Source organism: Seriola aureovittata, chromosome 4, assembly GCF_021018895.1.
Source record: "Seriola aureovittata isolate HTS-2021-v1 ecotype China chromosome 4, ASM2101889v1, whole genome shotgun sequence".
In the NCBI taxonomy this organism is placed as follows: domain Eukaryota; kingdom Metazoa; phylum Chordata; class Actinopteri; order Carangiformes; family Carangidae; genus Seriola; species Seriola aureovittata.
Genome location: NC_079367.1, coordinates 26,584,765 through 26,611,784, shown reverse-complemented (window position 1 = coordinate 26,611,784; position 27,020 = coordinate 26,584,765). Strand labels below are relative to the sequence as shown.

The window sequence follows — 27,020 nt, the reverse complement described above, 5'->3', positions numbered from 1 at the left end:
AGCACCGCCTCACCGTCCGGGGATTGATTGAGCGGGACGAGCCGTCGAGGTCCTGCCAATAACACCGCGTGATCTGGAAACTTCCATCTTCGTGGTTTTAAGTAGAATCACTTGTTGCTGCAGTTTTTGTTTCATTGACTGGTTTTTAAAACTGTTTGTGGACAGGTGAAAAGTAATCCTGTATTTTATTCCTGTATAAAATCCTGACAGTCTTAATGATTTTTTGAAAATTCCAGAAAATTCTTAGAAACAAACTGAGCCTGTGAAACAGATACAACCCGTCCCTTTGAAAAAAGAAGGGATTTTAACTCTGAATGTCGAACATCTTTCAGTGTTTGATTTAGTTTTTACTTTTTACTTGTATCCACGGTGACAACAAACACTTCCTGCATTAACACTGGTGGAAAAAGAAAAACAAATGCACCATTTCTTCCCACATTTTTTGCCTTTTTAATAAGAAAAATGAAACATGAATCATTTTAATCACATTTAAACCAACAACAACAAAAAACAATATATTATATCAGCACACTTTCAAGGTTTTGAAAAGGAACATAGCTTAAATAAAAGACATTTCTCTTTGAAACTATAATATAAGCTCCACAGAGGACGTCATGTGACCTGAAACTTCTGCGTCCTCTGCTGTTCATCAGAATAATCCTTCAAAACATTATTGATACACTGATCTCTTATCAGATCAGCAGTCATTTGAAGAAAAGGAGCGAGGGGTTATTTGACACCCTTTGACATTGATACACTGATCCCATTGAGCTGATGCATTGACAGTGTAGGGGGGGGGTTCCTAAGTATTGTTGTAACACACACACTATCAGCCCACCTGACCAATGGGAGCTCCATAGTGCAAAGTACTGTATGTAAATCCTCCCATAGTGCATCTCTCCTCCCTTTCCACTGTTTTAGTCATTGACTGAACTCCCCTATGCACCGCAGCTGTCTGCCAGTCATGTTACAGTCTGTGGAAAAGCATTTCATTTTAATGCTCTTATTTAGGTAACAACAGGAAATGATTTGGGGCCATGAAAAATAGAAACACAATATGCTTTTTTTCTTTTTAGTTTTTTTTTTTTTTTTTTTTTTACCACAGTTACTTTGTCTCTTTCTTTTTGGCCTCAGAAGATTTTTTTTAATGTCTGTGTCCTCTGTGCTGCAGCGAGGACCAAATGCCTTTTTTTTTTTTTAAACTTCATATCAAACAAAACTACAAATATATTTTTTACAGACCTCATGAGCTACATTTACATTGACGGATGCCTGATCTGACAGAAATGACGGAACGTAATGTGAAATGCTGTAACACACGCAAAAAAAGAAGAAATGTACTAAACTGTCTCCCGCTGCAGTAACACCTGCCTGAAGCAGTAACCTGAAACTCTCCGTCTTTGGTTTAAAAAAAAAAAAAAAACCTCACATTTGGGTTGTAACTGGTCGACAGAGCGCTATACAAGATATATTAAAATTTATTCCCTTCATAAATAAATGCAAATATCCTTTCCCCCCCAACATTAGCTCTATTTACATTTTGTACAAAGCCAATTTTGCCGGCAAAGGACGGGATCTGACATCTGCACTGACTCACACACACAGACGAGTCAAACGTCTTCATCATCACTTAATCATCCAGCTTCACTTTTCTGTCCTCCGTGTAACCAACCCAGCCTCCGTGCTCATCACAGCTGGTAAAAGGAAAGAAAAACTGTCCTTTGGTCCCTCAAACATGGCGGCCATTTTAGATGTGAGTCTCTTCCAAGGCCGCTGGACGTGGGCCAGAGAGGGAGAGAGAGGAAGAAAGAAGAAGATAAAGAGACCTTGGGTGTCCATTTTAGTAAAGGCAGAGAGGAAGAGAAGTCTCCATTTTGGCTCACCATTACAGGCAGGTGTGTGTGTTTGTGTGTGTGTGTGTGTGTGTGGGTGGGTGTCCATATTAAGAGGCGTTGAGCACCGAGCGGCTGTACAGAGTTTGGTAATAAGCACCTGAGTCCATGGCGGCCGGCCCGGGGCTGTCGTAGATCTGCTTGGCTCCCACAGGAGAGCCACTGGCGTAGCTGTTGTAGGCCATCACCTGGTCCTGGTAGGACTTGAGGTCCATCTTCTGCTCGTTGGACATGAGGTTGGTGATGGAGAAGGGGTGGTTGAAGTTGTAGTGGGGGTCCAGGGACTTGAGGGCGTCGCTCTGTAGGTCCATGTGCTGCTGCATGGCGCCGGGCAGGAGGTGGGTGCTACCCACTAAAGACTGGGAGTGGAGGAGCTGGTTGGAGGACGAGGTGGCGGAGAGGGACAAGGACGATGGAGGGATGGAGGATGAGGTGGAGGAGGGGGGAGGCAGGGAGACGGGCGGGCTGTGGAGGTGTGAGGAGGACAGCTGAGGGCAGTCTAGTGGAACCAGGGAGTTTCTAGGAAGCGGCTGGTCGTCTGAAGAGCCCGGGTGGGAGTTGTCTGAGTGGGCGGAGTCGGCTCCCTCTGATCCTCCCGTGGGGCTGCGATCCTCCACCAGGTGATCACTGTGGCCTCCTTTCCCTGAGCCCACCTCCTGGCTCTTGCCTCCTTTCTTTGCCATCTTGTCCTCGATCTTGAAGCGTTTCTGGCGCCGCAGGTAGCAGCCGTTCTCAAACATGTTGCCTGACTGTGGGTGCAGAGTCCAGTAAGAACCTTTACCGGGCTTGTCTGGTGAGCGAGCCACCTTCACAAAGCAGTCGTTGAAGGAGAGCGAGTGGCGGATGGAGTTTTGCCAGCGCTGCTGGTTCTCACGGTAGTAGGGGAACAGGTCCATGATCCACTGGTAGATCTCGTTCAGGGTGAGCATCTTGCTGCCGCTCTGCTGGATCGCCATGGTGATGAGGGAGATGTATGAGTACGGTGGCTTGGCGTGGGTCAGGGAGCGCCGGTAGGGCTTAGGGGGGATCTCCTTGGGCCCAGCCCGGCTCAGGGTCGCAGTGGAGGGGTATCCCAGTTGGCTCATGGACTGGCCCATGTTCTGGTAGTGGGACAAGGAGCCGAGGGCGCCGGGAGCAGCGGGGCCCAGCTGAGTGAGAGAGCTCGAGCTGAGGGACGAGGCCACCGGGGAGAGGGACATGTGGCCGGGCCCGGAGCCCATGGAGGCGAGTGGGGAACTGCTGAGGCTGGAGCTGGGGTACGCCATGTTCATACCTGCAGGGGAGGCGGTGGCCGGGTTCAGGTTGATGTAGCTGTTGATGGTGCCCATGGAGCCCATGGAGCCCAGACCAGAGTTCATAGTGCTGGGAGAGGAATACATCTGGAGAAAAAGAGGAACACAACAACATCTGGTTATTAACAAGCGAAACACAGAGGAAATATCAGTGCACACACACGTTATACATCAAAGATTACAGCTACTTTAGCTAATAAAATATAATCAGTTGACACATTTATTTTTTTACCTTTTGAAAACAAATACCATGAACAGCTCTGTTGTGATGGTTTGCTTTTTAATTTTTCTCCGTTAAATGAATGCAGGGTGTGAGGGGAAAGCGGTTTGACTCTCCGTTTAAAAAAGTGACTCCTTATCAATGCACAATGAAGCTCTCAGTGCGCGCAGAGAGGACATGGATTTCACACAGCGATGTTAACCTGAAAATGCGTAAAAAGCGCGTCATGGTGCCTCTCAGTTCACACGGCCTCCTCCACCGCTCCGTGCAAAAAACAAGCTGCTCAGTATTTAGGCTAAAGTGGAGGAATTTATTTATTCTGGCTGACAAAGATGAATAATTCAATTTCAATTTCTTTTTTTTTCTTTTTTTTTTCGTGAAATCTCAAAAAGTATTTAATATGCGAAATAAAAACTCTACGAGTTCAGAAGGCGTCTGGAGCCGCCGACTGATCCTGTGGTTAAATATTATCAGACCTTTTCTTCTCGGTAATTTCATCAGGTCGAGGTGAGGTGAGAACTGAAGCTGCTGATAGAATTAACTCTAATTCAATTAGTGAGAAAAAAAAAAGCTCTTGTCACATTTACACCTGAATTGTCGCAACACTGGAGGAGACACAAAGGAGGAAGAAGAAGGCCGATTGATGAGCAAACATCTTTCACAAAAAAAGTGTTTAATGCGCAGTTTATGGCCTGAATGTTTATAATTCAACTTGTATCACATTTATTAGTAATTAGATAAAACATTTAAAGTGGACGTCATTGTTTTAGTGGCTTCAGATGTTTGAAAAAGACTGTTACTGAAAATGTTTTGTTTTTCAATATTATTTATTTAGCCTAATATTTATTTTTATTTTTACAGAAGAATTTATTAAGACTTTTTCTACTTTTTTTTGCTGTTTTTTTCTTGTTACCAGAATGTCTCGGCAGTTTCAAAGTGCGCCTGGATACTCAATATTACTCTGTCATACTTTAAAGTTATTTTAATTCTTATGGTACTCCACGATAGGTAGTACATAGAAGCTCATGATTATAATGTAAAGTTTTTCTTATATTTGATCATGTGATCAAATTACAGATTTTTTTTTTCCGGTTCTTACTGAAAATGTGCACAAGTAAAAATCTGTCGTTACGTTCTCACTTGAATCCAAGAACGAGACACGTCCCGCTGTTTACATCAGGAAGAAATAAAAACGGTGTAATTCACATATTGTTATTTTTATTTGTGAATGCGTCTTTACCTCACTGGCCTCGCTGTAGAAAGTATTCCACTCTGGTAGATCATGGGTTTCCATCTTCACAGAGCTCAACATCCCCAACTCAAACCTCTGGAGGAGAATTCTTGTCTATGACCGGAGTTTTTTTGGGGGGGAAAAAATCAAAATAAATATAAAATCCTTCTCAAAATTTGAAGTTTTCGGGGAAAAATCCAAACATAAAATTGTTTCCGTTTGCCAAGAAACAGGCAGAAAATATCTCGAGCCAAAAATGCGTGAGGAAAACGAAGTCAAATAGTGAAGTGACGCTGCGCTCCTGGGAATAGTTGCTAAAGTCAATATTTCTTATTTGTCAGTCATCCATTGTTTCATAACCTTAATCTTGTTATGGCTCAGCAGATGTTGACTTCTTCTTCTTCTACTTCTGGCCCGTTTTCTTCTGTGCACCGGGGCCTCGGGACGCAGGCAGAGGTGAAGCGCGCAAATACAGTAGAGAAACCTGGCCGCCCTCCTCTTATAAGGTGCCGACGGGTCCCGCCCCGATCCTGACATTTGAATACCGTGTTAGGATCCAGGAAGGGCCCTGCAAAAAGGCCGATGTGGCCCCCTGGCGTGCTGTATATTGGGCCGGCGGCTACACGCGGGGCCACCCGGACGAATGACTATCCCACAGTCTCTGTGTCTCAGAGCTGAGTGGATTTATAGAGAGTGAGGTGTTATATGCTCAGAAGGTGATTATCAATCTGCAGCTATGAGACATATATATTTCTTCTATAAATAAATGACAGAATTTGCTCATAATGCAGTCACGTGCTTCTTTTAAACTTAAAACGACTGGTTCAAATTCATTTTTTTCTTAAATTATGTCTTATTTTTCTGCAGTTTTCAGAATTAAAAATCAACACAGGGGGGAAATGGGGTGGCTCTGACACTTTTGACATTTCTGTCTGTGTATCGGAGATCTTTTGTTAAAAAATCTAATACAAACTAGTTACACGTGTCCGCTAATAAATGGTGAAGGCGCTATCTCTGCAACACAAACAAGAATGTCTGGTTTAGCTTCAAACACAAGAATGTTACAATTCACCTCAAAGTCCTGGTTAGTTCTAACACACACTGAGCTGAAATGTAACATGACATAAGGATTATGACAAAAAACTTTTTCATTCAACACTTGACTTTTGAACATAATTGGCGTGTGTGTGTGTGTGTGACAGAGAGAGAGAGAGAGAGAGAGAGAACCATGTATGTTAGTTGTGATAAGACATTTGAACATGATAAAACAAAATCTGCAAATGTTCACCAGCCTCAACATGTATGTATGTCTGTGTGTGTGTGTGTGTGTGTGTGTGTGTGTCTGTGTGTGTGTGTGTGTGTGTGACTCCTGTATCCATGGATTATCTTACTTTACAGCTAACTGTTAAAACATTAGCACTGACGACTAGCATGAAAAATATCTATATAGACTCACAATAAACATGACATAAGATTAAAGAGTTTAGCCAGTGCTATTACAAGAATACATTTTAAGTTTAAAAAAAAAAAAACTTTCTTACTTAAATTTTTTTCCTCCTTAAGTGATCTGTTTCTGTCACAGGGCGCTGCTCTGTGATTCTAAAATCTTTGATTTTGCAAATAAATATTGGAGATTGAAGGAGTGAAATTAGGGTGGGAGTCCGTTTTGTGACGCGCGCGCGTATGTGTGTGTGTGTGTGTGTGTGTGTGTGTGTGTGTGTGTGTGTGTGTGTGTGTGTGTGTGTGTGTGTGTTGCGGGGCGTGAAGGTTGTTAATTCCCTCGGCTATCACTTCTCTGGGGCTGTGGACCTTCTAACACTTCCTCGGGGGGCTTAATTGTAATAACTGCCGAACTTAATTCAGATTCTTGGTTTTGATAGTCAAATATTTCCCGATAGTCATGAAAATAAACCCGCGACCACCAGGAGAATATTTGACTGTCAAAAGGAGAATATCAGATCATCAGAGATCCTAATCAGAAACGGCAAACCTCCTTTGAGACCCCACCACCACACTCGCGGACCTTCCCGGGGTCATTCAAAACGGACTTTAGTCACCTATGGGTGTTACACCGCTGTACCAAAACAATCGGGTGAATAAGATCAATATCAAAACGTACAGGACAAACACACCAAGTGTTTGCTCATGCGTAAATGCAGCGTAAACGAATGCTCTCTGAGCAGCCTATAGCTACAGAGCTAATGTTCATCATCACTTGCTCTGAAGCTCTACATGCTACAAAAAGATCAACAATTTGATCAGTTGTATTTTGCTCAACTGGATCAACTCGTGCTCAGTCTGTGCGTAGATTCGGCTCGGTTAAATGCGTTGTCCTCCTCCCTTCTTCCCATGAGAACTTCTTGGAAAGGCTACTTTCTTTTTTTTTTTAACCTCCAAAGAGGCATTCTCGGCCCGACGCTTTAGAGAAATACAATAAATAATGTAATCCTGGTGTAATGCATAGAGCCGGACTCTTGTGTTGTGGAATACACATCAGGCCTCGGTGCAGACGGAGGCCTGTGAATGTCAATGCCTCAGCCTAATGGCCAGTCAATGGAGATGTAATTGATGCGCAGGCGGGAGGTCGACGGGATTAGACGGTGAGAAAAGATTCCCGAGGAAATAAGAAATAACAGGAAGGAATATCAGCGCAGATGCAGCAGAGACAAGCAGGAACGTATGAGCGTTAAAGAAGAGATTCAGTGTCGGGGAAACATTTTATGTCTGTGGAAGGTTCTTTGGGAAAAATGCTTTGCAGATGTTAACATTTACGAAGGCGTCCACCTGCTAGCTGTGTTGCCTTTAGGGAAACTGCGTCTTCGGGATACTTGACTTTATTTTGACGCCTATTTCTTCATATCCACAACCAAGTCAGTCATGGTGATATTTCAGCTGCAGCTCTGATACAATTTATTGACTATATATCGCCAATCAGACTCACCATCACCTGTAAAGTCTCGGCGATTATCGCCTGTTTGCAAAAGGCTGTCAAGTCGATTAACACGTGGAGTGAACTAACACCTCAGTGTCTGTAATGATGTAATTAAGCCTGAAAGAGATTAGCTCATTTCATCTGCACGGTGATGTAGTTGTAGATAAAAAAAAAAAGGTTGGTAAACTTTGACCTCGAGTCTGTGCTCATATTCAAAGACTTTGCATCTCCACAGAGGGGGAGGTAATTCGGTGCAGGCCTGTATGTGTATATGATTTTATCATCCTAGTTTCTAACACATGGGAATAAACAGATTCTTCGAGGTCTGTATCTCAGGTCATATCTGAACCTCTGCGTCCTTCAGAAGGTTGTAGATCTTCAGATAAATGAAAGAGGACAGATGAAAAGATCCTTGTTTACATCTAAGATCAGTGTATTAGGCTGTTTCTTTTCCACTAGTAACTTTACATATTCTAGCAATCATTTTGCAGCTTTAAGGTGCTGCTGGAAAATCTGATATCCTGAGGTTACACAGCGTCACATTCACGTTGGGTTGACGACAGAAACCCAGACTCAGCTGTTTTGGCTGGAGGTTTGTCCTGAGCTGGTTTCACTGCACGCTCAGGACAATAATCATTACACTGTCATCTCATGGAGGCTGTATTTATCAGATTTTTTAAAATTTTCACACACACTTGTTTGAGGGATGCACTTCAGCCTTGACTCTTAATACGCATCTTTGATTGGTGTAATGCTCCTTTAAGGTTCCTCTCTTTTATTTCCCCAACTCACATTTATCCATATCGTCTCTCTGCGGGCCGTTTTTCATGCCAATAGCTCTTCTATCGTCCATTAACACCTCTATAATTGGTTTAACAATGGCTGTGACGAGCTGACACTAATGTAGGAAACGACAGATCGGCCGGACGCCCCCCGCCATCCTCTTCTTCTTCACAATAAAAATGAGCAGCTTCAGCAAGACTCATTTTACCCAAGTCTATTCCACTTGGAAAAAAAAAAAAAACCGAATAAAAACAGTGATATGGAGTTGGTTTGAGGCTGGTTAGTTTTTCACATTTGAAAAACTAAAGGCGATTGATCTGTGTGTGTGTGTGTGTGTGTGTGTGTGTGTGTGTGTGTGTGTGTGTGTGTGTGTGTGTGTGTGTGTGTGTGTGTGTGTGAGGGTTATAATCATGTTTAAGCTCTTTAAGTTCCATCTGTTTAAATGTCATTATAAGGGCTTCCACGGCTTGTTGGCTCCACAGGTCATAATATCCTTTATCTGATAAAAGATGATACATTTATGAACTTGTCCAGCAGCATCTGCGCCTTCACACACACTGAGGTTAAGAGTGTAAGAGCGCCATCATGTGGCCACTACAAAACAAGCCCCTGTATCATCTGCATTTGTCTGTTATGGAGGGTTTGCTTGGTTGTTGTTTATTTTCTGTTAGCCAAGGTAAAACTAAATGAACAGGCCTCAAAATTCTTGAGTTAACTAAATTCTCCCCAATAAGTCATGAAGCTCAAAGCTGCTGGATCGTAATCTAGACATGAAGGTTAACCTCACACATGAACTCATTTTCAGTTGTGCATGAATGCTCCTGTTCTGTGTTTTTATGGTGGTTTCCAGGGAGCACGGAGGCTGCTAAAAAGAAGAAATCTACTAAATTAGTGTTTAAGCATAAAGATTATTTTAATTGCAAGCTTAAATACCTGTACATGATGAATTCAATTAAATCTGACTGACACACTGAGGACAAACACATTTAGATCTGATTAGAGACAAAGTGTATGATATATTGTTATAAATATAGCCTCCTGTATTTGTATGTAAATAATCAACTAAGTATTTGTAGTATATTTGAATAAATTAATACAATAGATAATTTAGTTAAGATATCTTTAAGATGAATGACTGGCTCAGTCTTAAATGTTATCTTGTCCTCAGCTGTAGGGAGAAGCTGCATTATAGTCATGATTTTACAAATGCTGAGGTCATGAGTCCAAATTCCCAAGACACAACCCGACACCCCTGAAAAATATCTGACTTTCTCTACGTCATGGTCTAAATGTGGCGTTAAAGCCAGGAATATAATTCTGGTGGAGAAATATGCTTTTATTTTTGGTGTCAAATTTAAAAGTATTGACTCTCAAAACGTCTGCATCAGTCATATAGAACCACCATGTGAATTTATGTTTAATTGTAGGATGCAGCGTCAATGTGTTCTCAGTCGTAGTGAGAAACCCGCCGTCTCTGTAGCAGTGATGCTGACTGGTGTGCTGGGATCCTGAGTAATAATACATGTAATAGTACACGATTACAAAATCAGCCCTTCTCTTTGTTAGGAATCAACTGAGCTGGTTGAGAGAGAAGATAATTTTAGTTGGCAAACATTAAGCAACATTCAGTCATAAAAAGTTTATGAGGGGACCTGATTAGTTATATCTGATTAGATTTTCCTCATAAACAAGATATGTAAGGTGATTAAATCTCATTGATAAAAGTCAAGAAACAGAGAAACAAGTACAAGTTTCCATCCCATTTATTCCTGGTTTCTATTTTGTACATGAAGCTGCAATAAAACCAACAGATCTAAACAGAACACATAAATGAAAAGAAACTCAACATAGAGAGGCGAGGAGAGACCATATCCAAACAATGAATGGCCTACCCACTTTACAAAGGCTTCAGATTAAAGCAAAAGACGTCTGATGGCGATTGAAGGGAAACAGATTCAGGTTAATCATTGACTAGACAATAAAAAAGCCATTGCACTCCTACTTCCCCTGAGGTTCCCAGACACACAAACAGGCGGTAAACATTTTAAAAAGGCACTTAACAAGGGATTGCATGATGTATCAGTGCATATTAAACTTAAATTCCACTTCTTCAAAGACATTTCTCTACAACAGACCTGATCTGTGGGATATTCTCTCAATATAGAAGGCCTATATAAGCATCTGCTGAATACAATAGACTTTTATATGTAAAATCCCATGAGTACAGTAGACCACATGGGCCTGTAAACTGTAACGGCTTGATGAAGGAAACAGGTTAACACCTGGCCAAGAAATATAGCAATATATTTATTTTTCCATAAAACATTTACATCCAGAAACATCAGTTTGGGCATAAAATGACCTTTGGTTTGTCTGTGCTTCTGTACTGACAAGTACATACTGCACATAAAGAGAGAATCCACCTAAAACTAATCACTTTCAACATGTGAGTGTGTAACTGCTGGATTGTTCAATTTAGGAACATTTGATCCCTTAACATGTTTATCAAACTAAGTCTGAAAAAGGTGACAAACAGGTGTGCATGGTCATCCACAGTGGTCCATTGACTATGAATGGAAAGCAAGCTCAAAAGACTTGTGTCGTTGTTTGTTTAAATCAAGATGAGATTAATTTCATTGTAACTCTGATCACTTCAAAACCGAAAATGTACTTTTGAAAACTGATTCCATAGAAAAAGATGTCTTGTTTCTAGTTTTCGGAGAAACTCATTCATGAATGATATCGACCCTTTCAGGATCACAGATGAATCATTATGCTTTTAGGTGGGTTCTCACTTTAAAAAACAAAAGGTTTAAGAAATTATATGCAATCATTTTTAATTACATATTCCAAACTGTTGCATATACCATGACTAAGGATTGCACATACATACTATCATAGGTCTATACAGTATATAACATTTAACATTCTAGTATAAAATATAGTCCTAGGTCTATCAATAGATATCTTTTCATATACATTCGGGGTAAAGCGTAGGCTGGGCTGGATCTTATATGAAAGCGACATTTAAATACAGTCATACACAGAGTCTCTGTGGCTGGTCGATGCTCTGACAGATGACTCGTTTTTACACAGCAAACATTCTTCTTTCAGCTTCGCTTAAAGCTGACGAAAAACAAATGCACAGACGTACAGAGAAATGTCACTGCCGGCACTCTGTCCACATCTCACATCGGTTTGCATGTTTAGGTGTTTTAGTGGAGAGTTTTTCTATTTGTTTGAAAATAAACTTTAAAAAAATCTGATTGTGCACCAGGACACAGACTCAGTCATAAAACAATAAAAGACAATAAATCTGTATTTAGAATTTAAGGTACACTTTGTCATCATAACTGTCAATTTTATGTCAGTTGTTATTGTAGTTGTATTTGTAGAAGCACAAATATTTAATTTAGACCCAGCATTGGCAGAGAAAATGGAATTTTGTCTGAGACAGATAATTTCCAACTTGTTTCGGCTCAGAACAGCCTGTATTTTACAGCGAACAGTCTGAGATCTGACCACCTGCTGCACGCTGGCAGTCACCAGTTTGTTCATCAACAAGGAAAAAGATACATAACAACCGTGGCTACTGCATTTCAATGTTTGGGTTGGAACTGGAAGCAAGCTTTTGTGCTTTCCCGTGCAAACAAAATATTCAGTGTACCATTACAATAAACACTGCACCATGGCTAATTTCTGTGAGTTTGAGAGGTCATTAAAACAGTAACCGTCCCTCTGTTAGGTTACCTAACAACCTACCATCAGCAGTTATGCCCTCTACATAGCAAATAAAACCAATGCCAATAGTAGATTAATACACTACTGGCCAAACTCTTGTAGTCCTGTTGGCTATGGTTGTGTCTTAAAGTGCATCTTGAATTTTTTATGCAATGGCAGCATCTTCCAAATGATTCTAATAGTGTGAGATTTTGTTTGTGGAAAAGTTGTTGAAAACTGGTGTTGTCTTATGTGTTGCTTCAGCCCATATATTTCCAGCTGCTAACAGGGGCTAGGTGCCAGTGACATTGTGGGCTTGGTCAGTTGAATCAACAATTACTACTAACTTTACAGAAGTAGCCACTGTTCAGCTGTTGATTAGTTCTGAATATCTGGTTCCAACAATCCATCATGATGGCCAGTTTAATTTAAACACTTGATTATGACTCTAAAGTTGTGGTTTTATTTTACTAAGATCTCTGCTGTTTGCTGAAGTGAACATAGATGAGGATAAGCTCGCAATGCAATGGATGCACTGGGTAATTTAAAATGATTCATGAAATTTTATTTCACATTCTCTGTACATCAGAGCTGTAGAATTTGATAAAAATGAATGACAATTTCTAAAGACAGGCTTTGCAACTTCAGTCAGATATCTGACAAGGTCTGATAATGTTGATAAAACTGGGTGGTGTGAGTAGGTGGAGTTAAGACCTGTGTAATGGAGGTTTTCTGTACTGTGGGTCGCTGTGTTGCCTCTCCTCTGGATCTCTCAACAGTCCAGTGCAGACATCTCCTTTTGGTTTGTGATACGACTCTGGGGTGACGAAAAGCAAACACAAATAAACAGCATTTAATGGGACAGAAACACAGTCACAACACTATCCTGTAAATAACTGAGTGCTTCTTATTGAGAAGATGCTGTCATACAACATCTTTGCGGCCTGATAGATCATTTTGTATCTCTAAATTTCAACCATCTACTTAATATTTATTAATATGATTTGTTATTCCAATAACCGAAACAGCCTGCATGATAAAAATCTGGAGAATTGCAGCACAAAAATACAGATAAAAATATTGATAAAATAATAATGGGAATACCTATTCAATTTAAATGAATAATGTATGTATTTAACAGTGAAGTATTAACAAAAATCCACATTCAGAACCCAGAGCTGCTTTTATAATGCTGCCAAACTTCAGACAATGGTTGGTCAGCTGTCTGTGGGACCTGCCTGTTGCTGTGTTGGGACTTGGTTTCCATGGAAATCACCATCACGTCTCTCTCTCTTTCTTGACAGTGATGTCTCCATTCCCAGATCCGGCTCCGCTGGCAGTTCCGCTTCCGGCACCAGATGCAGCTGCAGCTCCAGGCCCTGACCCAGCTCCAGATGCAGCAGCTGATGCAGCTCCTGCTCCAGCAGTGCCCAGTATGGTGGAGACCTCTCCCTGCATGAAGGCCCAAGGGGGACTGTTGGGAGAGTTATCCAACGGACACCGCTCTCCGCTGGGGCAGTACACCTCCCCGTCTCCCCGCCGGCTCTGGATGTACACTCTGGTGCAGGGGAAGCAGAACCTACATTTGGTGGAGGTAGAAAAGACAGGTTATTACAACTTTCTGTGAGGCATAAAGTGATACCAACAAATGATAGTTATTCCAGTATAAATCAATTATTTGTTGAAGTAGCTACATGCTGATTTAGTCTATAAAATGTAAAAAATCATCAACAAATGACCAGAGCCTGACATGCAGGCTTAAACTGCTTACATGGACTCACTAAAAGCTTAAAAAACAAAGCATTTATTCATGGAAACATGAATCCACACAAACCTATGCCCTGGCACTGATGGGCACTGAACAAAGTGTGTGTCTTCCAGCCTCTCGTGACACAAGGTGCAGGACAGAGGGTTTCCGGTTGAATGGGTGTTGCTGGTGGATGCTGAACCCAACTCAGAGGCACCACTGTGGGGTAATGCTGCAGCTGTGGTGGCCGCTTCTGCTGAGGTACTGGAGCCCAGGGGCTCCCCTCCGGACCTTGCGGCAAGGGGACGTGGCTGCCTGGCTGGAGATGAGGCAGGCTTGGGGCTCGTTTGGCTCACACCTCCCGCCATGGAGGAGGACGAAGAAGGGAGGCCTGTACTTTTGCTGGCACTGCTGCCAGCCACAGCTGTGTGGACCTGCGTCTGTGTCTTGGGCTGGTTCTGGGACGAACTGAGCTCTCGCTCCAGCTCTGGAGTGATAAATGGGGCTATCCCCATACCTATTCCCAGCTGTCTGCGGCTCATCTCGGCCAGCACCGGGGCTGGGAAGATCATAGGGCTGCTCATGGGGGCTGTCCTGGCGGTCAGGCCCGCTGGCATGCCCGCAAGTAGCCCATGGGGAATCCCTGCGATACTTTGAGTTACTAGACTGGGTGGGATAGCAGCTCCAAGCATGGGTCTCCGGCTGCCGCTGGGGCTCTGACGGTTCACCTCTTGAGGCGGCTGCCCGTCACGGTGCAGCCCGTTTGGCGGCACACGAACAGCTGACCCGGTGCTTTCTCCTCTTCCTCCTCTGTCGAAGCGGTCGACGTGGGGCCTGCCTCCGTCAGCCGCTGCCTCTCCTCTGCCAGATGTGCCATGTTTATTGGGCGACGGACCAGGTGACCTGACGTTACCGTCCTGCATCCCGTGAGTTCGTTTCAGCTGTCGGGCGCTCGCTATCAGGAATTCAATCTGATTAGCTCCCTCGTAGTTTACACAGCCACGGCAAACCACCTCGCTGAAGTCCCATACCACAGTCCAGGGCATCTTAGGCAGATCGCACAGGTAGCACCACTGGCGCCTGGAGGAGGAGGGGGACGACATGGCTGGCCAGGGAGCTAACCTGAGCGGGTTCAACGAGCCAGCTAGCTTACTAACGTGCTAGCACACGTTAGCTGTTTTAACCTATTTCGCTTTGACAGGTGCACGCCCTCTCTTTGCTAACGACTTGCTACGTTAACAGGCCTCACGCCGTTTCAGAACAATGTTACACATTCTACAGATATAAAATTAGCTCAAACCTCTGGCTTGTTTTCGCTCCTTTTCGCATATGTTTGTTTTGTTTACCCACTTCGGCCTGCTCCTCGCTGCTGTCAACTGCTTCTCCAACGGACGCTGGGACGTTACGTAACCATACGAGGGGCATTATGGGTGTTTGAGTTTCCTTACCTGTTTTTGTCAATGCAAACACAATAATCGAGCTTGGGCGTAGAACTACAACCAAACTGACACGGAAGTGAAATAATTAAAGGTCAAAGTTCATTTTGTGTCAACACATGTGCGTCCCCCATAGCCATGCGTTTCGAGGTAGAAAACGTTTAATTTCAGTGCTTTCATGTTAATTTAAAACATAAAAATGCCAAGAGACATATCATCTTCATCGAGCGAGGATGAAGCGGACAGTCCAGTTACAAAACCACCGGTAAAGCAAAAAGAACCCGGTAAGTTCACCCTCATTGATTCCACGAAGTTAGTGTTGGCTGGCTGATGTGCTTATTTCAGTGAGACTCAGTTTCACTGAGAAATACAATGCGGTAAAACAATACACAGTGCAGTAGGCTGTGGCTGACTGAGCAACATTTGTTAAGGTTAATGGCTTTTATTTACATAAATAATCATCATCATGTGTTATTAATCTAGATTAGTTTAAGCAAAAATTGTAACCAGTCTAGTTCTGGCTAAAAATGATGTTGTGCTTAGCTGTTTTTCATCCACTGTTCAAACTAAGGATAGACAACATAAAAATCTTATCTGTCATTATTGTTTCTTACAATAACTATTTGGCACCACTTCACTGAGAAACCATACAAGCAAGGTTGTATTGATACTGAAAGTTAAACCAATAAAGAGTGAGCACACACACAGCTTTTATTCCGATTTAATCCTTTGGCCTGTTCTGTGTAATTCTACTGCTCAATGTTATTTTACTGATGAACGTGTGCTGTTTGGATCCACAGATAAGAAGACCACTAGGTACCAGTGTCCTGCTGACTTTGTGTCTTTCTGCCATAAGCCATGCAGCAGCACTCTAACAGAGAGTCTGAAGAACAACAAGAATGAGTTATGGCTCATTAAAGCTCCTGCCAGCTTTAATCCGGAATGGTGGGTGCAGTCCTCACTCTGTCATCTGTCTCCTTGTCTCTGTCTCTAATGTGCAGCCAAACTTTCACACGTCATTTCAGCAACAACAGTAAAAACCAGTAGACTGGTTTTAATGGTATGCACGCACACACACATGAACGCACATATGCAAGCACACGCACACACACACACACAATGTCTAAACACTTGCATTCAAGTGGTCAGACCCCTTCAATTTAAAAAAAATTAATTCTGCAGCATTATGCTAGAATTTATATATATATATATATATATATATATGTATATATATATGTATATGTATATATATATATATATGTATATATATATATATATATATATATATATATATATATATTAAGTCTGGAAGTTTGACACAGGATCTCCGGAGCTCAGCCAGAGTGACAAATCCGGTTACAGGTTACCTCTCTTATCACGGCCCCTCTTCCCCAATTATTCATGTTTGATCAGGCAGCCAACTCTAGGAAGGGTCATGGTTTTTCCACACTTCCTCCATTTAAGATTGACGGAGGCCACTGAGCTCTTGGCAACTTTCAATGCAGCAGAATTTTCTTTTTCCCCGAATCTGTGCCTCAACATAGTCCTGTCTCTGAGCTCTGCAGGCAGTTCCTTCCTCTTTGTGGCTTGGTTTTTGTGCTGATATACATTGTCAGCAGTGAGACCTTATATAGACAGGTGTGTGCCTTTCCAAATCAGATCCAATCAGCTGAATTTACTGCAGGTAGAAACATCTCAAAGATGATCAAGAGAAATGGGAGACATCTGAAGCTACATGTCAAGTGTTAGGACAAAGTGTCTGAAAACTTCTGTCAATATTTTCAATATTTCAGCTTTTCATTATTGATAATTTTGCAGAAATTTCAAAAATTCTGTTTTCATTTTGTCATTATGGGGTACTGAGTGTAGATGGGTGAGAGTAGCATCAGGCTGCAACATAGCAAAATGTGAAAAACTGAAGGGGTCTGAACTCTTTCTTAATGCACTGTATATGTATGAATGTGTGTGTCTGTGTGTGAGTCAAAGCGGGGGAGTGTGTCATTTCTTCTTTCTTTATTTACATTCTTTAAACAATCTCTGCAGTGATTGTGTGTGGCAGCATAAGAGGTAAGACAGACTCAACATGAAGTAACTGACAGTTTGTGTCGGTTGCGTCCAGCAGGTGGAGCTGGAGATGGGCTTCATGCTGAGGCTTCAGAAAGTTTTCTCTAAATTCAACAGCAGTCTGAGAAAATGATGTAGTTGGTGTAGAGTTGAATAAACTTTTCCCACTTGGTTTGAATGGTACCCAACGTTGCCTCTCCTCCCTCCATCCAGTTTCAGTGGCATCAAGGTGCCGCTCTCCGGTCTCCAGACCCTGAAGGTTCCCACTGCTGCAGGCGGAGCCAAGTCTGGGAGTGGCCAGCAGATCTACAGCATCCTGGCATCCTCCCACAGTCCCTCAGAGCTCCGCTTGCTCACCAGTGACGAGCAGTCATCAGGTGGCGTCGTTTTTGGTCCTACGTTCTCAGGCCTGCTAAATGTGTGTGAGAACTATGGAGGCAGCAGTGCGACCTATGCCCCTCAGGTGATCCCCGCTGCTCCAGCACCCGCCATACCACCGGGGCTGAAACAGCGATTCCACCCCTTCGGCTGTAAGACCCCCACGCTGACCTGTGTGGCCGAGAATGAGGTGGACGGAGCCGCCTTCGGGCCCTCATCTACAACCCTCCGCCCTCTGGTAGTCAAAAGATTCATAGAAGAAACAGGGCATGAGGAAGAGGACGAGGAAGGGAGGAAAAAGAAGAAGAAGAAAAAGAAAGAAAAGCGCATAAAGACAGAGCGAGAGGAGGGGGTGAGCGTGAAAGAGGAACCTGCAGCTGAGATTCAGGACGAAGTGATGATGGAACAGCCCCTCCAAGAGGAAGATGTTTCAGAGGAGAAGAGGAAGAAGAAGAAGAAAAAGAAGGACAGGGAGCGAGAGGAGGTGGAGGAGGGACTGGAGCCCAGTGTAAGAGTGAAGGTGGAAGATGCAACAGTGAAATGTGAACCAATAGACACTTCATATGGTGATGTAGTGGAAGGCTCGGGAAAGAAGAAGAAGAAAAAGAAGAAGAAAAGCAAAACTGATGAGGACTAGTCTGTTTTTTTCTGTGTTCAGTTTTCTTTATTTGTTTAAGTTTTGACTTTATGAACTCACCTGGGAGCCAATTTACTACTAATCCACTCCGTTGCATTGATAGATCGCATAATGCAAGACCTGTTTTGGCAGGATGTTGTATTTTGAAAACAAGAGCACATCCTGAATCGATTGAACAGTGACACAAATTATAAAGTGGGTTCATCCCAGCGTCTTTAAGGCCAATGTTCCTTTCACTCTGAGCTTAGAAAGTGACAGTTTTATACACAGACTGTGTGCGGCCGCAGGCAACTATGAGCACATGGGTAATAAGAGTGTACATGGGGGGAGTTTCTGCTTTTTATGCCAGTGTCTGTCAGGCTGTGGTAGATTTTATGGGATTATGCTCAAACTGTGTTGCTGTGTCTGTGTACATATTTACAAAACTGGGCTGGTAACGTCACTGGTTTGGCAGCAGGTTCAGAAAACCAGAGCTGATATAAAGACAGAATAATGGTTCAGTGTCACGTAAGGTTGTTGGTTTTTTTTTTTTTTTTTTTTAAATGAGCTGAGTCATAGAAATGATGTGAGTGCAAGAAAACACATGTTAGAAAATAAACCCCAAAAGTGATAAATGAAATAAAAAATGAAAAAAAGGTGGTGTTTTTGTCCTGCAGTCGCCTCTTGCAAGTGTTTGAGTACAGCACATTTTCCTCTCGTGCCTTGTAAGCACAGTGACTTCATCCAGAAGGAATGAAACTTGAACCCGTGTTGTAACTCAGACTGTGGTTTTTATATTGTGCAACAACAAGAAAGTGCCCAATTTACAGATCAGTAGTTTTCTAATTATCTGAAAAGAAATGTTTTGTGAAGGAGTTGTTTCATCAGGAAAGGCAAACGTTTGTCTGAGATAAACTACAGTCTGTTCTATACTAAAACATGCACGTTTGCAAAATGATTTTACGAATGAACAGCGATGAGAGTTGTATGTTTCACAGTGCAATGTCCTTGTGCTACTGCATGTCTCAAAAAGTAAAATGAAATCAAATTCATGAAAGGCTCAGATTTCTGTTGGCACGAAAGTGTCATTCAGGTAAATCGGTCATATTGTTCACTTCTGATGCGATGAAGGTTTCTCCTTGAACAGTTATAGAAAGGGTTTAAGAAAATCTGATGAAATGACAACTGTGCTTTCTTTGCACAATAAAATCAGTGAGGTATTTTGGCCTTCAATTAAATAGGTCCATTGCAACGTATCATGATGATCTTTATGGTCTCTTCAATGGTTTTTGGACTCGGCCGTGACTCAAGCTGCAGGAAACCCTTCATGGCTATAATCTGTTGGCATGTTACAAGTCATATTTAAAGAAAACTGCATGTCTGCACAAAATATTGGCATCAGAAACTTATATTGGTGGATCCCAAGTCTATAAATCTGCATTTCCACCGCCAGCAGAAATTCCATTCAATTAGCTGCAACAGAGAAATAAGATGCTCTGGCAGGGAGATGGCGCCACAGTCCAGCCTGTTTCCTGCGTGGAGCAGCAGCCTGCAGCCTCTGAACAACCCCCGAGCTTATTATTTACATGCTACCATGTCTTTTCACTAATGTAACACAGATCTTCTGTTGCCATCAAAACGCACAAAGAAAGGATATAAAAATTTTTTCCATTTTCCGGCGGCAACGAATCATCAGATCTCAGTGACACCCAGGTGAAAAATCTCCGTCCAGTCTCTGCGTCGTCCCCTCCTCCCTCCCCTCACTGCTCCCCTCTCTCTGCTCTGCACCGGAGTATGGTCCTGTTTCTTAATGAGCTCAGGCACCTCTGGTGCTATCACACTCTCACCATCTGTAATAACCCTCTGCACATGCTGCAAGGCTTTATTGATCCAGACTCACTTGTGCATTCGCAATTTTTTTTACAAGCTTTACTCCCTCCAAGGGGTCAACTGGACCCAAAATGATTAAAACCATGTTAGAGTTTTAAAAATTCAACCTTAACATACCAAAGAGAATTTTTAAAATAGTTTTCTACTCACTGAATAGGACCTGGCTTACCATCATGATGTGTAGTTTTTTGGTTTAGCAGGCAGCCATTAAAGCCGCAGATGTCAGATGTTGGATCAAGCGTTTCCAAGTGAGTCACATCTAATGCCAGATTTCTGTGTATCCTCACAGGTATGTTGAATGTGTGTGAGCGTCTGCGCTTCACAGCCAGAGTCTGCAGGCTTGAGTGCATGGGTGCATATGCCTGTGTAACTGAAAGTGTGTGTGTGTGTGGGTGCAGCTGCCTGAGCTTAAAGTCAGTGAAGTGCAAAATGATTTTCACTGTGTTGACTAAATCTCCTTAACATACTTCATTTTAACAGAAAATTCATTTTTATTTTAATTATAACACAACATTTCTTTTCCTTCTTTGAAAACTGCATCTATGTCAGTTACATCATCTAAAACCAGTAGGAACAATTAAAAACTATAGGTTTGATGTTTTGAATGATTGAATAGAAATCCTCCCTCTGCACGATGTGGATCCAGTTCTGTCTTCTGTCCAGCAGTCTGTATAAAAAACAATGCCACCTTCATTTTGGCTCCAGAAAATCATAATTTAGGCAAAAGGGTGGAACTGAGATGCAGCAAGTCAGTGCCAACTGCCACACCTAACTCTAATAGGTGGAGACACCTGTCAATCAAACCAATACTACCTACACATTGAACATTGATTCTCATAGCTTTCACCTGTGATGGCCATTAGACGAGCTGTGGCCACGAGGTGTGTCCTGACTGTTTGCACAGCTTATGTTCGGCTTGTTTTGCTTGCATGAATTTGACCACTGTGGTAGTTTTGCAGTCTTTGTTTAAGTGGCCAAAAGGGCAGCGTACTGACTGACATTAGCTGTAGCTAGTGTGTGGAATGTGTCTGTGACCTGTCAACAACTCAGCTGTTGGTTGATCTCTAAAGTTTCTAAGAACTCGTCCAGATTCCTTTTCCCTGTCTTGTGTCTTTATGAATTTGTTGTTTTGTTTTTTGTTTTTTCGCTGTAGTTGAAGCATTTTCATTGGATGCATCTTTGCTTCAATTTTTCCCACACAGGTGGAATCTGCATCCACTTGAGTCTGTGCATTGACTTGAATTCAAATACACTGTCTCTAAATTTTACTGTAGGTTCAGTCTCAACACACCTTCAGTCACTTGGCTTCACCTCTCAGCCAGTTGTAGTTGCTGCTTGGTCCCACACCAGTACCCAGGTTCATTAGGGAAATCCATTCAATAGATAGGTGAATAGATACTTTATTGTCATTACATATCATACAAAGACACTTTGTATATTTGTAAGTATGTATAAAAAATATGTGTGAAAATATAATATTAAAGTAGACAGATCATTGAAGAAAAAAAAATCACATTTCATTAGAGCTTTCTTCGTCAGCCTCTACAGACTGTCAGAATTGTCAGAACTGAAAAAAAACACTTTTCCTTTCACAGTTGGTTTTTAAAAGTTATACTGGCGAGAAAAAATTTCACTTGCCTTTCAGGGCTTGCGAAGTTTCAAGACAGATTTTAGTAAATTAACCAATTGGAGCAAAGATTCCACAGGAATGTGTGTAGGGAAATACTAATATGGTATTATGGCACTCATCAATCATTTGAATTCAGTCTTGACAATGAGAGCGTTTAAGCTTTAAAGCTGAAATATTTTCAGAGTACTGTCAACGTGGAAATCGACTTTGCGTTTCAAATCCCTCTTTGTCTGTTTTCTGAAATGACCCATAGGCCAGAAAGTGAAAGCTCAATTACAAATACATGCTATAACAAAAATTAAGTGTGTCTGTTCTTGTTTTTTTTTTTAAATTGATGGATAAAGTTAATCTGGGTAGATACATGTAATTTCCCAGTTTGCCTCATCCAGAGTTCAGTAAGATTGGGGGAGGGTGGGATTAGTCTCCAGGTCTGGTATTAGTGATTATTGCCTTTTCTTGGTGGTTTACCTGCATAGTTGAAGAAAACAAGCAGCTGAATTTCAGGCAGAAAAGCAATAAAATGGAGTTTTAATGTTAGCCTGGCTAAACCACCTCCAGCAGCTTGTGCTTGCAGCCTCCATTAGTTACTGTCTGGCCATAGAAAATAGAAGGTGTTTAATTTGCTTTTGTTTTGGACCCTGAACCCTCAGCTACTTTATCAAAGTGTGTCATAGTCTTTGTGTGGTTGAGGGTTATTGGACCTGACCTGTGTTTGTTGCCTTCAATGCAGCAAAAACATCCATGCAAAACGTATGGTGAGAGGAGGCAGAGTAGAGAGGACGAGTGATAAGTGTCTGGAATCAGACTGAAACGACCAAAACATTCTGTGCTCTTCACCTGCGTTTGATTTTTAACACAGAGCTGTCAGTTTTATTTATGCACTCATAAAACCTGATATTAATCCTAAGCAACACTAACATATCAGTGAACGCGGTGATGTTTACGACCCTGTAAAATAAAATATGTGTCTTCATGAATCATTAAGTGAAACGTGAAATGTTCCACTCTGCCCCTGTTGGAGCATCATTACTCTGGATGCATCCTCTGTGGAGGAGCTCTACAGGTGCAGTTATGATGTTTCTCCCAGGGGAAGTTTATGACTGATCCATTACTCTGATCATTGAACAACTGTGAGAATAGATATTGTATAATGTATTTGAAAAGAGCAGCCTCCTGCAGCTAGTGTTCATTTTGTCGGCATGTTGGTTTTAGTCACATTGACTGAACCTCATTATGTAGATTCTTTTGTTTTTGTTGATTAAAACTCTGGATGTGTTTGGTCAAAAGGAAAAAGAAAACCACAAACATTTTTAGTCCAATTTTAGTTGACAGAAACATTTTAGAATTCTTTTTTTAGCTATCAGAAAATCAATTGACAAAAATGTTGTGATTGAACGTTTTAGTTTAGTCAAGACCAAGAATGAGCACTTTAGTCAAACTTCAGCAAACTGCTTTAATAAGATTTCATCCAACTGATTTTAGGCTAAAAGAAAAAGAAAAAGAAAATAAGCCACAAAATGACAGGTTGTATGCTTTAAGAAGGCTGCTCTGAAGTTATTAATCCAAGTGAACATCAAGACGTGAAAGAGAATAAAATAATGAATCTGGAAAGATGCAACAACATGACACAAACCTTGAGTATCCAGAAATAAGAAAACCCTCCTCAATCAAAGGGAACCTCTACTAACAGGCCTGCAGTAAATCCCTTACCCTTATACTGTTCAGGTTTGTCAGGACTGTGCCACAAAGGAGTTTTCATTCCGCTTATTCTGCTTCTTATTCTTATTATGTAGTCCTTACTAGTAGTGTTGTCCAAGTTTGTGTTATACTCATACAGTTAGTGTTCAAAACAGGTTGAACTCTACGAACCTCTTTGCACGCATGCACTGGACAGCTGGCTACAGACTTATTCAAACCCCAAACCAAGTTCCTACATATGCTGTGGATTTAGCTGTCACAGACCCATTACAATTTGACAAGACTTGACTGGACAAGACTTTGGCATGGACAGCGTGTCTACTACTCCAAAATAAACAAACTTGTCTTCAGCAAAATTTTGGACAACTTATCTGGCTGAGTTACTGACTTCTCAGTGATGCTAAACCCGACTCTACAAGCAATGTAGTGATGTCCGGTGGTTGTGAGACACTAATACACGTTACACCGCTGCCTTCAGTATTTGGCTTAATATGGCTTTTAATGTAACGTGACGTTATTTAACATCTTAAAGTTAGTTCAGTTTCTGTCAGGCGTAGTTTGAGGTGTCTCTTCATGTCTGTGGTCTTTATAGCTGCAGGGCTTGTCTCCCAACATTACAGCATACTCACTTTTTCTCTCAGCAGCTACAAATTAGAAATCAGTCCAAATGTCAACCCATTTTTTTGGAGCCATAATGATCTCGTCCGGTCTTGGACTGCATGTTGGTTGGTGCAGTAGTTACTCCTCCAAAACTCCCGGGGGCATTGTACTAATTGGTGCCACCTTAGCTATAATGCTAATATTGTTAGCAATAGCTGCTACGTTTCAGAGACTCAAACAGTGTTTTAGTAACAATCTTGGCAGCTGCATTTCAGGGTGATATTTCAGTCTGTTTGTCTTTGTCTGGTAATTTGTTACTGTGCACTTTGAGAAATTTCAAAACACAAGTAGGCTCATTAGTTTTTCATGTGTCCAGGCAGTGATGAACAGTGGTTTGCTGCATCCAAAAAAGGTCAGTGCAGAGCGCAGCTGAGGTCAAAGTTCAATAAATTTGAACATCCACACAGAGCCATCAAAACGCACCACGTAAACACCAATAAGGAGGCACATGCAAAAGCTGTTTTTTCTGCAATAATATTAAAGTATATACAGTAGTGAAGTCCAGGCTGTTTGAAAATCACTTGATTTTGTCTCCTCATTTTTGTCAGTGACAATATCCAGATTTTTAAATCATATTAATTAATATTAATTATATAATAGAACATTTTCAAACTTTGATTTTACTTGATTTGATAATTGAGACAGTTGTCAATAGAAAAAGGAAAGAAAAGCAGTGGACGCTGTGAGGTTCCCGGTGCGATCCAGACCTTGTCAGCCGAACTGTATCTTAGCAACCTCCCAACTGAGTGTGTTAGTCCCCTTGAATGAAGCACTGTCACTCCTCGGCATAGCCGCTGAGAGGTGAGGAGGTCAGATCGGAGCTCCGGCAGTGAGGCAGGTTCATGTTTGAGGAGCACAGAATGACATTTGACTGAAGGAGCTGCAGCTGTGAGAACAATGAGGACCAGCCAGGGTTTAATGGAGAAGTAGGGTTCAGTATAAAAAAATCTGTAATATTCTGCCTAAAAATCCGATCAGAAAATACCACTCTTTGGCTTCATTGAAAATTACCATGACAGACTTTGAATAATCAGCAGCTTTTTTGATTTTTCTTCCCATTTTTCAGCCTCTTTGTGCCAGATGTTTATTCAGAGTTGTCACTGACCAAAGGAGCCTCTTGCTGCAAACTTCAGTGATTATTGTGCTGTTGCAGCAGGAAGCACAACAACTTTTAGAAGCATGAGGATACAAAATCTAGGTTTAAAGATCTTCCTTTTAAAAATATTTTAGGTGAAAATCTGTAAAACCTGTAAAGCCTTTTAAAAACTGCACTTGCTTCTTCTATGAAGGTAACACACTCTGTGGGACTCTGTGATCTTAACAATATTTTAGCAGAACTTGGATCATCACCTCAGTCTGTTCTCGTCAGTCCTCAGCTGGAAGGTCACAGGGGTCAGATGTGAGCTGAGGCAGTGAAGCGTCTTCAGTTCCTGTCAGTGGCTGTAACCTCCATCTACAGACAGTAATCTTACACCTGCCTGTGTCTCCACTGTAATGCATTATACCATCCAAAGGAGTAGAATGATGCAATATACCGCTCTGTGTAATACTGGGTGTTAGCTTCTTGCTGTCTGGGCTCAGCGCAGGTTCTGTGTGTGTGTGTGTGTGTGTGTGTGTGTGTGTGTGTGTGTGTGTGTGTGTGTGTGTGTGTGTGTGTGTGTGTGTATGTTGCTGGGCGTTAGGCTGCGGTGCTGTCTGCTCAGGAGGAGGAGGAGGATGAATAATAAATGCAGTCTGAAGTTTGGATCCAACGTGTTCAGACTACTGAGCAGAGCAGAGGCCTTTCTACAGCCCAGCTGAGCTGATGCCAATGATAAGATTTGGGGGGATGGGGGTTAGTGATGGGGGAGGGTTTGTATGTGGAGGTGGGGCGGGGGGAGGGGGGTTTGTAGGGGTAATGAATTGGAGAACCAATTCTGGCCTGCCCTCCCCTCCCTCTGCAATGATCTCTCTCTCACTCTCTCTCTTCCCTCTCTTGCTTTCTTTTTCAACCAGCGCGCCTCGCTCCAGCCAGCCTGCGGCAATGTGAGCGTTGCCATGGCAACGTGGACCTGCCAAGGACTACGGAGATGGAGAGAGAGAGAGAGAGGAGGGGTGCAGCTCATCAATGTCTTAGAGTCCCCCCTTCCCTCCCCCAACCAAAATCACACACACACATACGCACACACGCACGCACGCACACACACACAGACACACACTCTTCAGGCATGCTGTTGAAAGAACAAACATCACAAAGGGCTCGAGCCTAAATTCTGCCGCAGAGAAACTGAAGCTGCTGTGGCTCCTCAGTTTCCTCCTCTGCTCATTTTCACTTTTTACTTTACTTCTACTTTTTACTTCAGAAACAACAGTACAGACGTCTCAGCAGCGTCTGTTTTTGCACAACACTGAGGGGAAAACCAAATAAACAAACAAATAGATAAATTCCCTCCAATCTCTCACACTCTCTCTCTCGTACGCTTCCACTGAGCCAGAGGCCACGTTAGAGGAAAAGTCTGTTCGTTTGTTTTTTCCCCCTATAATTATAGTTTTAGACAGATTTGTTTTCATTTCGAAACCAGATAAAACTATCTGTCTGTCTGTCTGTCTGTCTGTCTGTCTGTCTGTCTGTCTGTCTGTCTGTCTGTCTGTGTGCGTGTGTGTGTGTGTGTGTGTGTGTCTGTCTGTGTGTGCAGCCCTGGCTCATCTCCAGCTCCAGCCCTCTAATAAGCCCCTCTGCTGAAACTGAAAATGTGACATGGATCAATAACTGGATATATGAAGCTCTTCTGCACAAACTGACATGGAAATACTAATTCTTTTCTTTTCCTCTATTTTCTCACAGACAATAG

General features: G+C 42.1%; 3 protein-coding genes across 3 annotated transcripts; 1 reads left to right on the top strand and 2 right to left on the bottom strand.

The window, feature by feature from the left end:
* Positions 1–426: 426 nt before the first annotated feature.
* On the bottom strand, positions 427–5,093 carry foxa3 (forkhead box A3). The gene is made up of 2 exons (XM_056375207.1): positions 4,645–5,093; positions 427–3,271 (listed from the first exon to the last, which is right to left on the bottom strand). The coding sequence occupies exons 1-2, from the start codon at positions 4,714–4,716 to the stop codon at positions 1,943–1,945; spliced, it is 1,401 nt and encodes a 466-aa protein (XP_056231182.1). The 5' UTR covers positions 4,717–5,093; the 3' UTR covers positions 427–1,942.
* A 5,002-nt stretch (positions 5,094–10,095) lies between these two features.
* Positions 10,096–15,207, bottom strand: irf2bp1 (interferon regulatory factor 2 binding protein 1). The gene is made up of 3 exons (XM_056374119.1): positions 13,905–15,207; positions 13,309–13,649; positions 10,096–12,887 (listed from the first exon to the last, which is right to left on the bottom strand). The coding sequence occupies exons 1-2, from the start codon at positions 14,918–14,920 to the stop codon at positions 13,349–13,351; spliced, it is 1,317 nt and encodes a 438-aa protein (XP_056230094.1). The 5' UTR covers positions 14,921–15,207; the 3' UTR covers positions 10,096–12,887; positions 13,309–13,348.
* A 120-nt stretch (positions 15,208–15,327) lies between these two features.
* Positions 15,328–19,317, top strand: polr1g (RNA polymerase I subunit G). The gene is made up of 3 exons (XM_056374120.1): positions 15,328–15,537; positions 16,054–16,198; positions 17,531–19,317. Exons 1-3 carry the CDS (start codon positions 15,453–15,455, stop codon positions 18,330–18,332), a joined length of 1,032 nt encoding a protein of 343 aa, XP_056230095.1. The 5' UTR covers positions 15,328–15,452; the 3' UTR covers positions 18,333–19,317.
* Positions 19,318–27,020: the final 7,703 nt, after the last annotated feature.

Bases quoted from the DNA above. Each gene is read 5' to 3' on its own strand.
- foxa3 (XM_056375207.1), bottom strand. From the start codon at position 4,716: ATGTTGAGCTCTGTGAAGATGGAAACCCATGATCTACCAGAGTGGAAT. The intron at 3,272-4,644 runs GTAAAGACGCAT...CTTTTTCTCCAG, and splicing joins TCTACAGCGAGGCCAGTGAG to ATGTATTCCTCTCCCAGCAC.
- polr1g (XM_056374120.1), top strand. From the start codon at position 15,453: ATGCCAAGAGACATATCATCTTCATCGAGCGAGGATGAAGCGGACAGT. The intron at 15,538-16,053 runs GTAAGTTCACCC...TTGGATCCACAG, and splicing joins GGTAAAGCAAAAAGAACCCG to ATAAGAAGACCACTAGGTAC. The intron at 16,199-17,530 runs GTGGGTGCAGTC...CCCTCCATCCAG, and splicing joins GCCAGCTTTAATCCGGAATG to TTTCAGTGGCATCAAGGTGC.
- irf2bp1 (XM_056374119.1), bottom strand. From the start codon at position 14,920: ATGTCGTCCCCCTCCTCCTCCAGGCGCCAGTGGTGCTACCTGTGCGAT. The intron at 13,650-13,904 runs GTTTGTGTGGAT...CACCAAATGTAG, and splicing joins CCATCAGTGCCAGGGCATAG to GTTCTGCTTCCCCTGCACCA.